The sequence below is a fragment of the Lithobates pipiens genome, unplaced genomic scaffold (assembly GCF_037356315.1).
Source record: "Lithobates pipiens isolate NorthernLeopardFrog02 unplaced genomic scaffold, aLitPip1_a1.2 Scaffold_22, whole genome shotgun sequence".
In the NCBI taxonomy this organism is placed as follows: Eukaryota; Metazoa; Chordata; class Amphibia; order Anura; family Ranidae; genus Lithobates; species Lithobates pipiens.
The window spans coordinates 332,077,748-332,095,954 of NW_027507784.1; the positions used below are offsets into that span (position 1 = coordinate 332,077,748).

An 18,207-nucleotide genomic window follows, 5' to 3' on the forward strand; every position below is an offset into this window, starting at 1 on the left:
TGGAGTTTCAATCTAAGATCCACCAAACCAAGAAATTAGGGGAAATTTTTGGGCATAGAGAAGCTGCCAGTCAAGGATCCAAAATAATGATAAATCCTTACCCTGTCTATAAAGTTGACAAACTGATCGTTGAGCACTTTGATCTGTTGCAGTCAGGAAAACAGATACCCCATCCAAACACCCCCACCAACACTACTGTGTATTCAGAGGATTACCCTAGGGTCTCAGTGCTACTGTTCTTTGGTTTCAACCAAATTTATAATGTATTCTCTGTGTGGAGCTTCAATCTAAGATCCACCAAACCGAGGAAATGGGGGAAATTATTTGGCATGAGAAAACCGCAAGCCCAGTATCCAGATACCCCATCCAAAGGACCACCACCAATTCTATATTGAGAGGATGACCCTTGGGTCCCAGTGCTAATCTTCCTTGGTTTCAACCAAAGTTTCAATACAATGTGACACCCTTACCTGGTCTATGACAAACTGTCCAGTCACCAATCCTATATTAAGAGGATAACCCTGCTACTGCTGTTTGGTTTCAACCAAAGTTACAATGTTTTTTTGTTGTGGCGCTTCAATCTAAGATCCACCAAACCCCAAAAAAAAGGGAGAAATTCTTTGGTATGGAGGAACTGCCAATCTGGAACCCAGATACCCCATCCAAATACCACCAACACAATGTAGTAAAAGGATGACCCTCAGTTCCCAATGCTACTCTTCTTTGGTTTCAACCAAAGTTACAAAGTATTCTCAGTGGGGCGCTTCAATCTAAGATCCACCGAACCCAAAAAAATGGGAGAAATTCTTTGGTATGGAGGAACTGCAAATCCGGAGCCCAGATACCCCACCAAATACCGCCAACACCCCTATAGTAAGAGGGTGACCCTCAGTTCCCAATGCTACTCTTCTTTGATTTCAACCAAAGTTACAAAGTATTCTCAGTGGGGCGCTTCAATCTAAGATCCACCGAACCCAAAAAATTGGAGAAATTGTTTGGTATGGAGGAACTGCCAATCCGGAGCCCAGATACCCCACCAAATACCACCAACACCCCTATAGTAAAAGGATGACCCTCAGTTCCCAGTGCTACTCTTCTTTGGTTTCAACCAAAGTTACAAAGTATTCTCAGTGGGGCGCTTCAATCTAAGATCCACCGAACCCAAAAAAATGGGAGAAATTCTTTGGTATGGAGGAACTGCAAATCCGGAGCCCAGATACCCCACCAAATACCACCAACACCCCTATAGTAAGAGGATGACCCTCAGTTCCCAGTGCTACTCTTCTTTGGTTTCAACCAAAGTTACAAAGTATTCTCAGTGGGGCGCTTCAATCTAAGATCCACGAACCCAAAAAAATGGGAGAAATTCTTTGGTATGGAGGAACTGCCAATCCGGAGCCCAGATACCCCACCAAATACCACCAACACCCCTATAGTAAGAGGATGACCCTCAGTTCCCAATGCTACTCTTCTTTGATTTCAACCAAAGTTACAAAGTATTCTCAGTGGGGCGCTTCAATCTAAGATCCACCGAACCCAAAAAATTTGAGAAATTCTTTGGTATGGAGGAACTGCCAATCCGGAGCCCAGATACCCCACCAAATACCACCAACACCCCTATAGTAAGAGGATGACCCTCAGTTCCCAGTGCTACTCTTCTTTGGTTTCAACCAAAGTTACAAAGTATTCTCAGTGGGGCGCTTCAATCTAAGATCCACCGAACCCAAAAAAATGGGAGAAATTCTTTGGTATGGAGGAACTGCAAATCCGGAGCCCAGATACCCCACCAAATACCACCAACACCCCTATAGTAAGAGGATGACCCTCAGTTCCCAGTGCTACTCTTCTTTGGTTTCAACCAAAGTTACAAAGTATTCTCAGTGGGGCGCTTCAATCTAAGATCCACGAACCCAAAAAAATGGGAGAAATTCTTTGGTATGGAGGAACTGCCAATCCGGAGCCCAGATACCCCACCAAATACCACCAACACCCCTATAGTAAGAGGATGACCCTCAGTTCCCAATGCTACTCTTCTTTGATTTCAACCAAAGTTACAAAGTATTCTCAGTGGGGCGCTTCAATCTAAGATCCACCGAACCCAAAAAATTTGAGAAATTCTTTGGTATGGAGGAACTGCCAATCCAGAAACTCAGCTACCCCGACCCAAATCACCACCACCACTCCTATAGTAAGAGGGTGCCCCTTGGGTCCCAGTGCTACTCTTCTTTGGTTTCAACCAAAGTTACAATGTATTCCCAGCGTGGAACTTCTATCTAATATCCACCAAATCAAGGAATTGGGGTGGGAAATGGGAGAAGCTGCCAGTCCAGAATCCACATACCCTACCCAAACACCCCCCTACAAATCCCATATTAGGAGGATAACCCTGGGTTTCTTACCTTGTCTATGAAGTTGACAAACTGATTGTTGAGCCCTTTGATCTGCTCCTTCTCCTCGTTCCTCATCTGGTGCAGTTTGGGGTCCACCTCCATGTTGGGCAGGGAGGACAGCAGGAAGGTGCTGGACCCCGGGGTCATTCGAGAAATGTTAAGGCCACTGCTGGCTCTTTGAAGCCCCGGCTGGTAGCCTGTGCTGGCCCGGAACATGGTGGGTCTTCCAGACAGAGAGCCATGGGAGCGGCTGCTGAAGCCCCTGGTGGTGCCATAGCGGTTGTTGTACAGACTCATGGCAGTGGTGGTTGGATGGCGGTCTGGTGGATGAAGATGGAATACTGCAGCGGTGAGACGTGAAGTTGTGACTCCGGACTCCCAGGCTCATGTGTCACCTGTTAGTCTTTCCTTCTTGTTTATTGACACAGTATTTGAATAAGTATTCCTCCTATGGAGGCTGGACCGGTTTCTGGCCCCTGTCCCACTCCCAGGTGACACCGCCTTATCAGCAAATAATACTTGTCCCGGCTTTGGCAGTGCTCCATGGGACTAACACAGACCACCAGTAATGAGCACTGCCTCCAGTACAAGACCCCAACTGGAAGCAGGAGTAGAGGAAAAGCTGCTACCTTTAAAGCAAGATCACAAAACAGATTCAAACTCTGCAGAAGTCACTTTTTCTTTTTATAATAATGTCGGCATCGCAGAGCAATCGGCAGTGGAAACTGACATCGGAATATTTATTTAAACCTAGTCATGTACTCCTCCATGCCTTGAAGCTACTGATAACTATTAAAAATGGCTGCATCCAGAGGAAGACTGATCAGATGAAGGCTCAGCAGAGACACAATAAAGTCTAACCCCATCTTCTACTTGTGCGGGGTGAGGGGTCTTGTCTCCGCCCCCCTGCCTGTCACTTGCTGCAGGCAGCCTGCAGTGGGTGGAGCCTTATGCGCCCCTCCCACAGCTCTGCTCTCTCTCCTTGTGCAGGGTGACTGGTCTTGTCTACGCCCCCTTCCTATCACTTTCTGCAGGCAGCCTGCAGTGGGTGGAGCCTCCTGGGCCCCTCCCACAGCTCTACTCTCTCTCCTTGTGCAGGGTAACTGATCTTGTCTCCGCCCCCTTCCTATCACTTTCTGCAGGCAGCCTGCAGTGGGTGGAGCCTCCTGGGCCCCTCCCACAGCTCTACTCTCTCTCCTTGTGCAGGGTAACTGGTCTTGTCTCCGCCTCCCTTCCTGTCACTTTCTGCAGGCAGCCTGCAGTGGGTGGAGCCTCCTGGGCCCCTCCCACAGCTCTACTCTCTCTCCTTGTGCAGGGTAACTGGTCTTGTCTCCGCCCCCCCTTCCTATCACTTTCTGCAGGCAGCCTGTAGTGGGTGGAGTCAGTGCGTGACAAAGTCACCCCTCCGAGCACAAATATTCTACCCCTCAAATCTCCCCTCCAAGAACACATCCTCTCCACTCCACTCCAAATCCCCTCTCCCAGCACAAATTCCCCATCCAAAAAAAAAAAAAAATCCCTTCCTAGCACTAATACTTCCCAATCATCTTTACTAGCATAAATTACCCCCCCCCCCGTCCCCCCCTCCCCTTCTTCCATCCCAATCATCACTCCCACCCAGACTTTACCTCCAATTCTTACCCCCTGCTGCCTCCTAAATTGCCCCTCCCAACACAAATCCCCTTCTCCCCAATCTCCTTACAGCGCCCCCCCCCCCCCACCTCACATGATGCCACCGTGCCCATGGCAGCTGCCCCTCCTGCCCACCCCTGGGTGGAGTCTTCTGTGCCCCCTCTGCTCTCTGCACACATTGGTGATGTCACTGCTACATTTGCAAGGTAATATCTGGGTTTGCAAAGGCATTTGTTGCACACCATGAGGATTTATATCCTTTGTGGCCATTGAGGAATATATTGGGAACAAAAAAAAAGTTTTGGTGCCCGGAGTTCAGCTTTAAGATTCTCACTATACTGCATGGGATACCAAAAACTATAGAGCCACGTGGAGTGCAACTTTGGAAGGGTGAGACTTGGATGTGACTTTGGCCGATGACAATTGTCACATGTATAACATTCGGGTGCGACTTTCACGCGACATGTGTGGGTTTAACCCCCGTTTTCACACCGGTGCGACTTGTCATGCACTTTGACAGTTCCAAATCGCTTGACAAATCGCTGCCAATAGAACCGTTCATATCACCAAGCAATCATGTCGCGTGAGGCTCACATTCCAGTCTATGGCACTTAAGTCACATGGAACCCTTTAAGCCGCATATATTTGAATGGCTGTCATAGGGTGCAACTTGTTATGCGACATAAAGTCGCATGACAAGTCACACAAGTGTGAATGTTGCCCAAAAGATGTAAGGCAGGGCATGCTCCATCATATTCTTCCTAACAGAGAGAAGGCAGAAAGGGAATGCTGGGATTTATAGTTCCTCTACAGCTGGGGGTGTCAGATGGCTGAAAAGCTTCACATCTCACCTGTACATGGAGGCGGGGTCATACCTGAGACAGGCCCGCCCACTCATTGCAGCGACAGTATATGTACACAGCACCTGCTGGCGTGCAAACACAGGCAGTCACAGCTCCCTGCCCTTGCATGCTTCGTCTGCTGCAAGTGTCCGTACAGATCCCTGCACACCTGTCCTCTCTGTCCCTGTGTGTGCATCGTCCTGTCCCTGCTCCGCAGACGCCTGAACACGCCACCCATGTCCTTCCAAATGTCTTCAGGTGCCCCCAGTTGGAGGAGCAGTGCCTCCAGCCAGGCTGGAGAGTACAGGCTGTCGGGGTCCAGGCTTCAGGCTCTGCGCTCCGCGATGGACCTACCATCCATAAGGTCCTCCATGGACTCCTCTCTCCTCACCATGCGCTCAAGCATGGACTCTCTGCTCCAGAACAACCACCAGGAAGCCATGCAGGGGCTCAACGAGAGGCTGGCGGGCTACCTCCAACGCGTCCGGGGGCTGGAGGAAGAGAACCGCAAACTGCAAGAGGAGATCGATGAACAATCGGCGCAGAAGAGTTCGTTGGCCCGGGACTGGGACACGTACCAGGCCCCACTGCATCAGCTCCGCAAACAGGTAGGACAAAGCCATAAATGTCAGCCTTGACCACTTAAAATATAGTTAGTCCGTTCGTCCTTCGGTCAGTTCTCCTCCCACAGTAGGTGCCAGCCCCTTTCAGAACACACCTCGCTCCATGGAACCATCCCAATAGCAAAATTAGGAGGGCGCACACCACATAGATCAACCACGTCCGCTGGTCAGCTAACAGAGGCTTCAGCTACAGTCCCTAAATCTTGGCTACCCTCTGACTGACGCGTTTTGCCCTGATTGGGCTTAATTGTAGAGGTTGACCAGCCACAAGTTGATGGGTCCCCAAACACTTCTGTTCTCAGCCCTGGTCAATGGATACAATTTCATCAATATGGGCAACTGGCATGGGTGATAAGCTTCAATACCTGTGGGGGGCAACAGAAGCTGTCTATGGGAGCCAGCTGGATGATGCCTTCATGTAACTGAATCTTCCATCCCAAGTAGGTCCCTTCGGGAAAGCCATATGACTATTAGGGTGCCTCTGTCAGTGGTGTTTTCCTCTAATCCATGAGAGCGTGGTCTTACTCTAATCTACAAGAGTGTGGTTTTACTCTAATCCTGCCTTTCTCAACCTTTTTGACACAGAGGAACCCTTAAAATAACTTTCCGGTCTCAGGGAACCGCTGCTAAAAATGACTATATCTACAACTCATGATACATTAGTGTGATGGTCGGTGGGAAGAATGCTCCTTACACTTGCAGTCATTGGGATGAATAAACTCCTTACAGATAGCTAAAAAGATCAATGGTGTCAGTGGAAATTTATCTGAGAGGCAGAATTTGCTCAATGAACCCCTAGCAACCTCTGGAGGAACCCTAGAGTTCCATGGAACCCTGGTTGAGGAACCCTGCTCTGATCTACAGGAGGGTGGTCTTACTCCAATCCAGGGGAGTGTGGTTTTACCCTTATCCATGAGAGTGTGGTCTTACCCTTATCCATGAGAGTGTGGTCCTACTATAATCCATGAGAGTTTGGTTTTATTCTAATCCAGGAAAATGTGGTCCTACTGTAATCCACAAGAGTGTGGTCTTACTCTAACCCAGGGGTCTCCAAACTTTCTGAACAAAGCGCCAGTTTACTGTCCTGCAGACTTTGAGGTGGCTGGACTGTGGCCAGTGTGAGTAGAAAATGCCCTGGCATTAATGGGTGTAAAGAATGCCCCATCATTGGTGTTAGTGAGGAGTAGTGCCCCATTTTTGGTGTCAGGGAGGGAACTAGTGCCCTATCATTGGCGTCCTTGGGAGGAATAGTGCCCTACTGTTGGTATCAGTGGAAGCATTAGTGCCCCATCATTGGTGTCAGTGAGAAGAGCAGGGCCCTGCAGTTGGTATCAGTGGGAGGAATAGTGTCCCATCATCGGGGTCAGTGAGAAGAATATTGTCCCATTGTTTGGGGTCAGTGGTAGGAATTATGCCCCATTGTTGGGATAGAAAGAATAGTGCATTGTATCAGTGGGAGAAATAATGTCCCAAGGGCCTGATTAAGGTAAGTAAAGGGCCACATTTAGCCACCAAGCCACAGTTTAAAGACCAGTGTGGTCCTACTCCAATCTACAAGAGTGTGGTCCTACTCCTATCTACAAGAGTGTGGTCCTACTCCAAGAGTGTGGTCCTACTCCAATCTACAAGATTGTGGTCCTACTCCAATCTACAAGAGTGTGGTCCTACTCCTATCTACAAGAGTGTGGTCCTACTCCAAGAGTGTGGTCCTACTCCAATCTACAAGATTGTGGTCCTACTCCAACCTACAAGATTGTGGTCCTACTCCTATCTACAAGAGTGTGGTCCTACTCCAAGAGTGTGGTCCTACTCTGAAATGGATATTTTGATGATAGGCAACTCCTATCCTCATATTGATTAGTGGTTCCAAATTAATAACTACTGCAGTAGGGAACAGACACAAAAGATACGCTCAGCATCTTTCCAAATAACCGTTCTCCTTTATTATGACGCATTTGAAGGTTTTTATACACATGATTACGTAGGTATCACATTAATATTACAATTGTACGTTTATGGTAACAAGGGGCGTTACATAGGCAGGCTAATTCTAATCAGAACTCGAAAGAATGCAAAACATGTACTGAAAACATTGTTAGTGCCGTGTGCACAGTGAGGGCATCGTGCAATACATATAAAATACAATACAATTACCGTATATACAGAACCTACACATTTCCATTACATACTCCAATCTACAAGATTGTGGTCCTACTCCAATCTACAAGAGTGTGGTCCTACTCCAATCTACAAGAGTGTGGTCCTACTCCAATCTACAAGAGTGTGGTCCTACTGCAATCTACAAGAGTGTGGTCCTACTCCAATCTACAAGAGTGTGGTCCTACTCCAATCTACAAGAGTGTGGTCCTACTCCAATCTACAAGAGTGTGGTCCTACTCCAATCTACAAGAGTGTGGTCCTACTCCAATCTACAAGAGTGTGGTCCTACTCCAATCTACAAGAGTGTGGTCCTACTCCAATCTACAAGAGTGTGGTCCTACTCCTATCTACAAGAGTGTGGTCCTACTCCAATCTACAAGAGTGTGGTCCTACTCCAATCTACAAGAGTGTGGTCCTACTCCAATTTACAAGAGTGTAGTCTTCCTCTAATCCATGAGAGTGGGGGTTGATTCCAGTCCCTCAAAGTACCAGCATAAAAATAATTGAGTGGTAAAGCAAACCTACCTGAACAGAACTTTGACCTGTCAGAATGGTTGGGTGGCATGGGAGACCAGAATGGTCATCTGAGGACCTCTCAGGGGTTCACAACATCTACTACTAAACTACTAAGAGAATTATAATTGTAATAATGGGCACTCTTATCATGGAAGAACTAATAGGAAATGCCATATGTAGGATATATATAAAGGGGAGGGTGCTAATTAATTTTGTGGAGGCGTAATGACCCTTCAGAGCCTGGATCTGGCGCACAAGGGAAGATCAATTTTAGCCATTTAGCAAATCAAATATAATTTAAATCAAACCTGTACTTTGCCTGAGCTACACAAAGTAAGAGGATCTCTTTGTAGAACTCACCACAAAGTATTTATATTTACAAATCATCTCCAGCCAAACTTGTAAAAAAAAGCTTAGGACAAAGCAAGGAGGGTTAGATCCTCTGTCAAGTTGAATTGCTTAATTGCTTTGGAAGATGCCTACCTACCAATCAGATTCCCTGCAGCAGAGGTCTCCAAACGTTTTAAACAAGGGACCAGTTTACTGTCCTTCAGACTGTGTGTGTGGGGGGGGGGGGGGGCAATGGGAGTAAACAATGCCACATCTTTAGTGGGAGGAATAGTGCCCCATCACTGTTGTCAGTGGGAGGAATAGTGCCCCATCTTTGGCGTCATTGGGAGAAATGGTGCTCCATTGTTGGTGTCGGTGGCAAGAATCATGCCTCCATTGTTGGTGTCAGTGGCAAGAATTATGCAACCATTGTTGGCGTCAGTGGGAGGAATAGTTCCCCATGATTGAAGTCAGTGGCAGGAATAGTGCTCCCTCTTTGGTGTCACTGGGAGCAATAGTGCTCCGTTGTTGTTGTCAGTGGCAAGAATTATGCCCCCATTGTTGGTGTCAGTGGCAAGAATTATGCGACCGTCAGTGGGAGGAATAGTGCCCCATCATTGTTGCCAGTGGGAGGAATAGTGCCCCATCTTTGGTGTCAATGGGAGAAATAGTGCCCTATCTTTGGTATCAGTGGGAGGAATAGTGCCCCATCATTTTTGTCAGTGGAAGGAATAGTGCCCCATCTTTGGTGTCGGTGGGAGGAATAGTGCCCCATCATTGTTGTCAGTGAGAGGAATTAAGCTCCATTGTTGGTGTCAGTGGCAAGAATTATGCCCCCATTGTTGGTGTCAGTAGGAGAAATAGTCCTCCATTGTTGGTGTCAGTAGGAGGAATAGTGCCCCAAGCACTGGATAAGACCCACAGTTAGGAGACCACCGATCTACAGGGACCTCATCAACACAATAGTAATAAACGTGATTTAGAATTGATCACCTATCTCCCAGTGCCATTGATCGGCCCCTCTAGGGCAGATGTTTATTGCTCTGTGAATGATATAAACCTATAGTAAATCTTAGGTCTATTCTACTCTATTCAAAATGTAAAAAAAATGGCAATTCGGCTTTGGGTTCCCCCCGAAGCATCTGAAGAGTTCAGTACTTCACAGAATTGGGTAACACATAATTCTGTGCTCTGGGCAGTGCAGAGCTCGGTGGCCAAGCTGTACATTCCCAGGCTCAGGTCTTGTCAGGACAAGGGGAAGGGAGGATTGCTCTCAGCTAGTTTCCAGATGTGAAGGCTGCAAAGGGATTTTTAGGGGTGGATGATAAAAAAAAGTGAAAAATAAATAGAGATTAAAGCTGAACTCCAGCTCGCTCTGTCCATGAGACTCGGGTGATCACAGATCACAGAGTAAGGGGTCGATCGCAGCCCTTTACCACATGATCAGCTGTCAGCCAATGACGGCTGATCACGTGATGTAAACAGAAGATTGGTAATCGTTTTTTGTTTTTTTTCCTCACGTTGTCAGTGTGAGGGGAAAAAAAGCCGATCACCGCCTTCTATCAGAGGGACATCAGTCCCTCACACAGAAAACCGCGGCTGCATTTTCTGTGCCCACCAGTGTCCACAGTACCCCCTACCAGTGTCCACAGTGCCACCCATCAATGCCCACGTGCTGCCAATCAATGCCCATCAGTGTCTTATAATCAGTGCCACAGACCAGTGCTGCCTATCAGTGTCACCTACCAGTGCCCAGGGCAGGACTTACCATTGGGCTTGACTGGGCTCAAGCCCATGGGCCCCCGCCAAATAGGGGGCCTCACCGAGATACATAGCCGAGTGTACTCGGCTCAGCTCCACTCACAGTCACGCCCAGTCATGCCCTATGATGGACATAACACAGGGACTGGGCGTGAACGTGATCCGAGTACACTCGGATACTCTCTGCTCCGCTCGGGACTGCGACAGGACCCAAGAGCCGCCAAGAGGACCCGAGAGCTGCCGAGATGTATCTCGGCGACGCCATTTTTAAACTTCAAGACTACAATGACAAGGTTACAAATTACAAGGCTGAAAAGTCTACACTGACAAGGCTGCAATGGCACTGGGCAAGGCTGCAGATGGACACTGATAAGGGTGCATTGATGGGCATTTAAATGTAAGTTCTTTTCCTTAAAATCCCCTCCTAAACTTCGGGTGTGTGTTATACGCCACTGCATGTTATACGGCGATAAATCCGATAATGTATAGAAGGTAGGGCCCGAAAATGACTCAAGGCCAGGGGCCCCCACCACCCTAAGTCCTGCCCTGCCAGTGCCCATCAGTGTCAACCATCAGTGCCACCTATCAGTGTCAACCATCAGTGCCACCTCATCTTTGCTTATCAGTGCCACCTATCAGAGCCCATTAGTGTCACCTTATCAGTGCCGCCTCTCAGTGCCCATCAGTGCCGCCTATCAGTGTCACCTGTCAGTACCCTTCAGTGTCACCTATCAGTGCCCTTCAGTCCCACTCATCAGTGTCAACCATCAGTGCCACCTCATCTTTGCTTATCAGTGCCACCTATCACAACCCATTAGTGTCACCTTATCAGTGCCCATCAGTGCCGCCTATCAGTGCAGCCTCATCAGCGCACATCAGTGAAGGAGAAAAATTACTTGTTTTACAAATTTTATAACAAACTACTAAAACCGTTTTGTTTTTTATTTTTTGAAATTTTCGGTCCTTTTTTGTTTTATTTAGCAAAAAAATAAAAAACCCAGCAGCAATTAAATACCACCAAAAGAATGCACTATCTGTGTGGAAAAAATGATAAAAATTTAATTTGGGCAAATTGTAGCATGACTGCGCAGTTGTCATTCAAAGTGCGACAGCGCTGAAAGCGGAAAATTGGTCTGGGCAGGAAGGGGGTTTAAGTGCCCAGTAAGCAAGTGGTTAAAGAAAGAAAGAAAACAGTAATTAAAAAAAATTAAATGTTAAAAAAAAAAAAGATTTTTATATCCAAAGTTAAGCTTTTAATGGCTACTTCTCAGTTATATTCTGTATTGTGGATGGTGTCAGGATCCACATCGAGCGTACAGAGGAAATTCAGACAAATCCATTTTATTATAATAACTGGTTTGTCCAGTTGTATGTTTGCTTTTCTTTTCTGTGATGAAGAATACAATCGATTCTCACCACAATGGTGGGAAGAGGTGATCTGGCAGGCTGTTCTGGGCAAGACAGGGAGGGAGAATGGCATTTCCAATCTATTTATCTATTATTATTATTATTGTTATTGTTATTACTACTATCAGAGCCGGTTCACACAGGGGCAACGCGACTTTCAGCGCAACTTTTTTAGGCAATTTGGACATGACTTACAACACGACTTTAAGTCGCCCCAGGCCATGGCCAATCAGAGAATGAGCTCTCAAGGGGGAACTCCCCACCAAATAAAAAAAAAAAAAACGGCATGGGTTCCCACTCCGGGAGCATACCAGGCCCTTAGGTCTGGTATGGATTTTAAGGGGAAGCCCCCTACGCCGAAAAAATTGCGTGGGGGTCCCCCCCCCCAGGTCCATACCAGACTTCGTACCCCTACCCATTCACCTGGGGAAAAAGTGTCAATAAAAAACAACACAAGTTTTAAAAGTAATTTATTAATCAGCTCCGGGGGTCTTCTTCTGACGTCGAAGGCGAAAAATCGGCGTGGGGGTCCCCCCCAGGTCCATATCAGACCCTTATCCGAGCACGCTACCCGGCCGGCCAGGAAAGGGGGTAGGGACGAGCGAGCGCCCCCCCCCTCCTGAGCCGTACCAGGCCACGTGCCCTCAACATGGGGGGGTGCCTTGGGGGAAGGGGGGCCGTGCGGCCCCCCCACCCCAAAGCACCTTGTCTCCATGTTGATGAGGATAAGGGCCTCTTCCCGACAACCCTGGCCGTTGGTTGTCGGGATCTGCGGGCGGGGGGCTTACCGGAATCCGTGAGCCCCCTTTAATAAGGGGGCCCCTGGATCCCGGCCCCCCACCCTATGTGAATGAGTATGGGGTACAATGTACCCCTACCCATTCACCTGTAAAAAACAAACACAACACACAAGGGTTAAAATAGTTTATTGCACAGCTCCGGGGGTCTTCGTCCGTCTTCGGGGGTCTTCTCGCCGGACTCCTCCGCTATCTTCTGCTAGCTCTTTACTAGCGGAGGAGCCCAGCTTTCTTCTTCGCCGCCCTCTTCTTCCGACTTCGGGGGTCTTGTCCCCCTCTTCGGCGGTCTTGTCCCCCTCTTCGGTTCTTCTTGCCGGGCCCTTCTTCTAGCTCTTTTACAAGCGGTGGCCCGGTCTTCTGTCGCCGCTGTTGCCGCCGCCGTCTTCTCTTCTTCTCTTCTCCTCTTCTGGAGATGTTGCCTCGTGGCTGTCTCCGGTCACAATGACAGAGACGCGGCGTGCGGCGACTTATATAGGGACATCGCCGGATGATGTCCCCACCCATTATGATGTCGGTCCCAGCATCCTCTGTTGAGGGCACGCGGCCTGGTACGGCTCAGGAGGGGGGGAGCACTCGCTCGTCCCCACCCCCTTTCCTGGCCGGCCGGGTAGCGTGCTCGGATAAGGGTCTGATATGGACCTAGGGGGGGACCCCACGACGATTTTTCGTCGTAGGGGTTCCCCTTTAAGTCCATACCAGGTGACGGAGCCAGCGACGCCTCCTTCGCTGGTCCCGGCTACCTGGAGACGCGCTCAAAATGAGCGGACTTTTCTCCGTGCGGGAAAAGTTAGTTTATTTCAAAGGTACGGCGGACTGGCACACACATGGCCGTATTGTCCGCCGAAATGCGAGTCCGGCGGACAGATTGGAGTGCAAAAATACTTTCTTAGTCCGCCGGACTTTTGGGTAAAAGTCCGGCGGACTTAATAACTCCATCTTGAAATAACTCCTGGACTTTAGAACTCCCTGTAATAAAGACCGCTCACTGCTGCTCTCCCCTCCTTGTGCAGGGTGACTGGTCTTGACCACGCCCCCCACCTGTAGTTTTCTGCAGGCAGCCTGTAGTGGGTGGAGCCTGCAGGGCTCCCTGCACAGGCAATTTACAGCACAGTGACAATTCTACATTTACAATGTAATCTCTGGGTTTGCAAAGGTATTTTAATCACCCATAGTGGATTTATATCCTTTGTGGCTATTGATAGATTTAAAGGAAACATTTTTTTGTGTCTGGATTTTGCCTTTAAAAGCCCAATTAAAGCTCAACTCAAGGCAAAACTAGTTTTGTAGAACATATGTCACGACAAGTGTATTTATCACTATATGTGTGTTTATTTTAATTTTATGTTTTTGGACAATTTCCCCTTACTTCCGCTTTGATAAGTGTTTGTATGTAGGCAGGTGCAGTCTATTTTCTCCACTGTAGGTGGCGCTCATCTGCAGCGGCAGTGCAGAGGGAGAGGAAGTCAGGAGGAATATGGTTCCTCTATGGTTTTCTGGGTCACTGGGGCAGCGATACAGTTGGCTGCTGACAGCCCATGTGACTCGAGCAGCCATCTTGGGTCAGTCAGGGTCTATTTAAGACCCTATCTCATGGGGTTTGGTGCGCATTTTGCGTGTGGCTAGCATAAGGACAGGTCACCCGTCTGTCAGAGGTAGGGAAAGGTTCCAAATGAGGAGGTAAAGCGCAGGGATACGTCACTTTTCCTTGAAACCTCCCCAATTAGGCTTGGACCAGACAGGCCACATTCCGCCCCTTCAGACAGACGCTGTCAGTTGATCTGAGGCTTGCTCCGCTACTTGCTGCTGTTATCCATCGGTGTTCCCAGATGACCCTTCTTCCCATGGGCATTTGAACATCTGTATTTTGACTTCAATATGAATTCCTTTCAATTGCATCTGAACTAAGTGTGTGTTACGGCCACCGCACCATGCTGCACCTACCCACATGTAGGTAGTCAGTGAAAGTCTCATATCTGTGTGTCAAAAAGAACAATGTGGACACAGACAGAAATGAAAACACGTCTTCTAGTAGAGAACGGAAGGGTTAGAATCTTTGTCCATGTCCCCATTGGGCAGAGTTCTCCTTACTTCCTGTCCAAGAAATAAGTCTTAGAACAGGAAGTAGCGGCTTTAAGGAGTTAGTCCAACCAACATCGGTACTGTAGTTATAGGTGAAAACTCACTGACTTTCCAGAGGACCTCCCAGCAAAAGTTCTCTACGCTTACTTACCTTGGAGTTTTGAGTATTCCCATCCATCTTGAGGTGTTCGCACTCTTTACATTGTCCTCCATTGTCAATGAAAAGAAAAAGCTGTCAGGAAGCTTGTAATGGCGCCACCGGGTGACCATTTTTGGAAGTTCAATCACCAAGATCTCAGCACTGGAGTCCTTCAGAGATACCTGGGTGGTGGTTGACCTTCCAGGAATGGAAGGTCAACAAACCCAGCAATAGGGTTTGCCAACAAACCCGGCAATCGAGTTTTTGCTGAGTTGACTCTTAAAGGGTAAATCCACTTTCGTGGGGAAAAAAATAGCAAATAAAGAAAAAATAATATGGCGTACACAACTGTGACACAAGGGTTGAATAAAGACACCAGTCCATCCAGTGTGAGTGTCTACAATTGTCCCTATCCCTGTACATTGTACACTCACGTCGGTCTCTACCCTCAGGGAGCCAACAATCCAAGGTCCCCATTCATATACTAGGGCCAATTTTTGGACAGAAGCCAATTCACCTACCTGCATGTCTTTGGATTGTTGGAGGAAATCGGAGAACCCGGAGGACACCCACGCAGGCACAGGGGGAATATGTAAACTCCAGGCAGGCGGTGTCGTGGTTGGGATTTGAACCAGCGACCCTTCTTACTGCTAGGATGAGAGTGCTAACCACTACACCACTGTGTTGCAGGGGTGTAGTGGTAAGTGGTAAGTGGTAATTGGTATTTGGTAATTGGAAATTGGTAATTCAATTGTAATTGAATGTTATTAAAAATGACCTTTCCTTTTCAATCTGCAGCCGCTGTAATTTTCTGTAAGGGCCGGTTCACACAGCGAGGCGATGCGAGGCGACACGGCTCGCCTCGCCTCGCTCCCGCAAGTCGCCCCCGTTCTGTACAATGGAACCGTTCTGAGAGGAGCGACTCGAGTCGCTCCGACTCAGAAAAAAGGTTCCTGTACTACTTCTGGGCGACTTCGGGGGCGACTTGCATTGACTTCTATACAGAAGTCCTCTGCAAGTCGCCGCTGAGGTCCCCGCAGGTCGCGGCGAGGCAAGTCGGAGACGCCTCGCCGCGCCTCGCTGTGTGAACCGGCCCTAAATGCAATGCAATATGGCTACCTGGAGGTGATCTGTACACAGAATTTATAACGACCACCCCCCCCACCCGAAACATCATTTCCTGCTTGCGTGATTGGCTCACCGATTTTCCAAGAAGTCTGCCTAAGATGCAAGTCAGATTTCAGGCATCCCCTGCAACAAAAATGTTATTTTTGGTGAGATGCTCCCTGTAGGAACATGTCTAAAGGGATGCAGACCCAGCAGATTTCCTCATTAGTGCTGCGCAGGTGCACACCTGATAGATAATTATGAAACCACTCCCCATTAGACTCACTCATCATCGGGGGCACAGAGGAACATATAGGGATTTCTTCGGAATAACAAAAGGTAGGAATCTGCAACATAGGTTGTTATAACCCTTGCACTGTACATAGATCGCCCAGAGGGGAATGTTTTTTTCTCAACAAAAGTGGAGTTATGCTTTAAATAATATAGATATAAGTAAAAATAAGAGTGTTGGGCAGGTTTTCGAAAACATGGTCCAATTACTATTGGTAATCGCGGCATCCTAGCCCTGCTCCCTTCTTCCCACCTTGTCTTTGTAGGGACCAAAGTGGCAAATTGATAGGGCACTCTATGGTACTTGGAAATTGGGATATCCCAAGGGTGGTCAGGTGATGCCTTCAGTCCATCATGGACTTGGTGGCTTTTGCTAGTGCCAGGACGTGGTTCTCCCAATACATGTCTATGCAAATTCCAAAAGCAGCTTGGAAGAGATCAGATGAACCCACCACCCATCACCACCAGATAATTCTGATTAACCTCAGAGGCATTTCAAACTAATATCAAATGCTCCATCAACACGGGCCCTTGGAATGCTGAACCGTCAGGAGCAGGGGGCAGAATGAGGCAAATAAAGACCAGAGCACTACCTAAAGGGCCAGCAGCCACCGTTCTCATGCCTGGCATTTTTTATATCTTATAATTACCAAAGATCTTAGCGTTCTCTCCTGTACGGTAAACACAGACATTGCGGCCACAATGTCTTCCCCCAAAATAAATAACACACCCATACAAAACAGTTCTGTAATGTGGTGTAGCTCCAGATCTTTCCACATCTCTTGGCAAGGCAAAGCCTACCCAACTCCTTTGTCATTTCTAAATCAGCATTTCTAAACCCTTTTACCATGGAAGTATCTTTAAAACTCACGTCTCAGGGAGCCCTGCAAAAATCAGTATATCTACCACTCATGGTACATTAGTGTGGTGATCAGCGGGAAGAATGTCCCTTATATTGGTGATCAGTGAGAATAATTCTTCTTACATTGATGGTCAGTACAAAGAACTCTCCTTACATTGGTGGATAGTGGGCAGAACGCTCATTACATTGGTGGTCAGTGGGAAGAATGCTCCTTACATTGGTCAGTGAGAAGAATGCTCCTTACATTGGTGATCAGTGAGAAGAATGCTCCTTACATTGGTGGTCAGTGGGAAGAATGCTCCTTACATTGGTGGTCAGTGGGAAGAATGCTTCCTACATTGGTGGTCGGTGAGAAGAATTTACTTTACATTGGTGGTCAGTGGGAAGAATGTTCCTTACATTGGTGATCAGTGAGAAGAATGCTCCTTACATTGGTGGTCAGTGGGAAGAATGCTCCTTACATTGGTGGTCAGTGGGAAGAATGCTCCTTACATTGGTGATCAGTGGGAAGAATGCTCCTTACATTGGTGGTCAGTGGGAAGAATGCTCCTTACATTGGTGGTCAGTGGGAAGAATGCTTCCTACATTGGTGGTCGGTGAGAAGAATTTACTTTACATTGGTGGTCAGTGGGAAGAATGTTCCTTACATTGGTGATCAGTGGGAAGAATGCTCCTTACATTGGTGGTCAGTGGGAAGAATGCTCCTTACATTGGTGGTCAGAGGGAAGAATTTACTTTACATTGGTGGTCAGTGGGAAGAATGGTTCTTAAATTGGAGGTCAGTGGGAAAAATTCTCCTTACATTGGTGGTCAGTGAGAAGAATGCTCCTTACATTGGGGGTCAGTGGGAAAAATGCTCCTTACATTGGTGATCATTGAGAAGAATGCTCCTTACATTGGTGGTCATTGGGAAGAATGGTCCTTACACTAGTGATCAGTGGGAAGAATGCCCCTTACAGCGGAGGTCAGTGGGAAGAATGCCCCTTACAGTGGAGGTCAGTGGGAAGAATGCTCCTTACATTGGGGGTCAGTGGGAAGAATGCTCCTTACATTGGGGGTCAGTGGGAAAAATGCTCCTTACATTGGTGGGAATGCTCCATACATTGGTTGTCAGTGGGATGAATTCCACTTAAATTGGTGGTCAGTGAGAAGAAATTCCCTTACGTTGGTGGCTACTAGAAAGGATGTCCCTTACATTGGTGGTCAGTGGGAGGAATGCCCTCATACAGATAGCCAAAAATATCATTGCTGCCGGTAGTTACATATCATAT

At 47.8% G+C, this 18,207-nt stretch overlaps 2 protein-coding genes across 3 annotated transcripts in view; one reads left to right on the forward strand and one right to left on the reverse strand.

Annotated features, from left to right (window-relative positions):
- The window catches only part of LOC143925065 (keratin, type II cytoskeletal 8-like), a 48,976-nt gene extending 46,183 nt beyond the window's left edge, over positions 1-2,793 (reverse strand). The window contains 2 exon segments of the mRNA XM_077449642.1: positions 2,400-2,706; positions 2,708-2,793. Of these exon segments, the coding sequence (XP_077305768.1) occupies positions 2,400-2,706; positions 2,708-2,778 (378 nt within the window). The 5' untranslated portion in view covers positions 2,779-2,793.
- A 2,149-nt stretch (positions 2,794-4,942) lies between these two features.
- The window catches only part of LOC143925066 (keratin, type I cytoskeletal 18-like), a 54,336-nt gene continuing 41,071 nt past the window's right edge, over positions 4,943-18,207 (forward strand). For both annotated transcript variants that reach the window (XM_077449644.1, XM_077449643.1), the window contains exon 1: positions 4,943-5,472. In XM_077449644.1, coding sequence (XP_077305770.1) covers positions 5,101-5,472 — 372 coding nt within the window. In that variant the 5' untranslated portion in view covers positions 4,943-5,100. The remainder of the gene's footprint in view (positions 5,473-18,207) is intronic.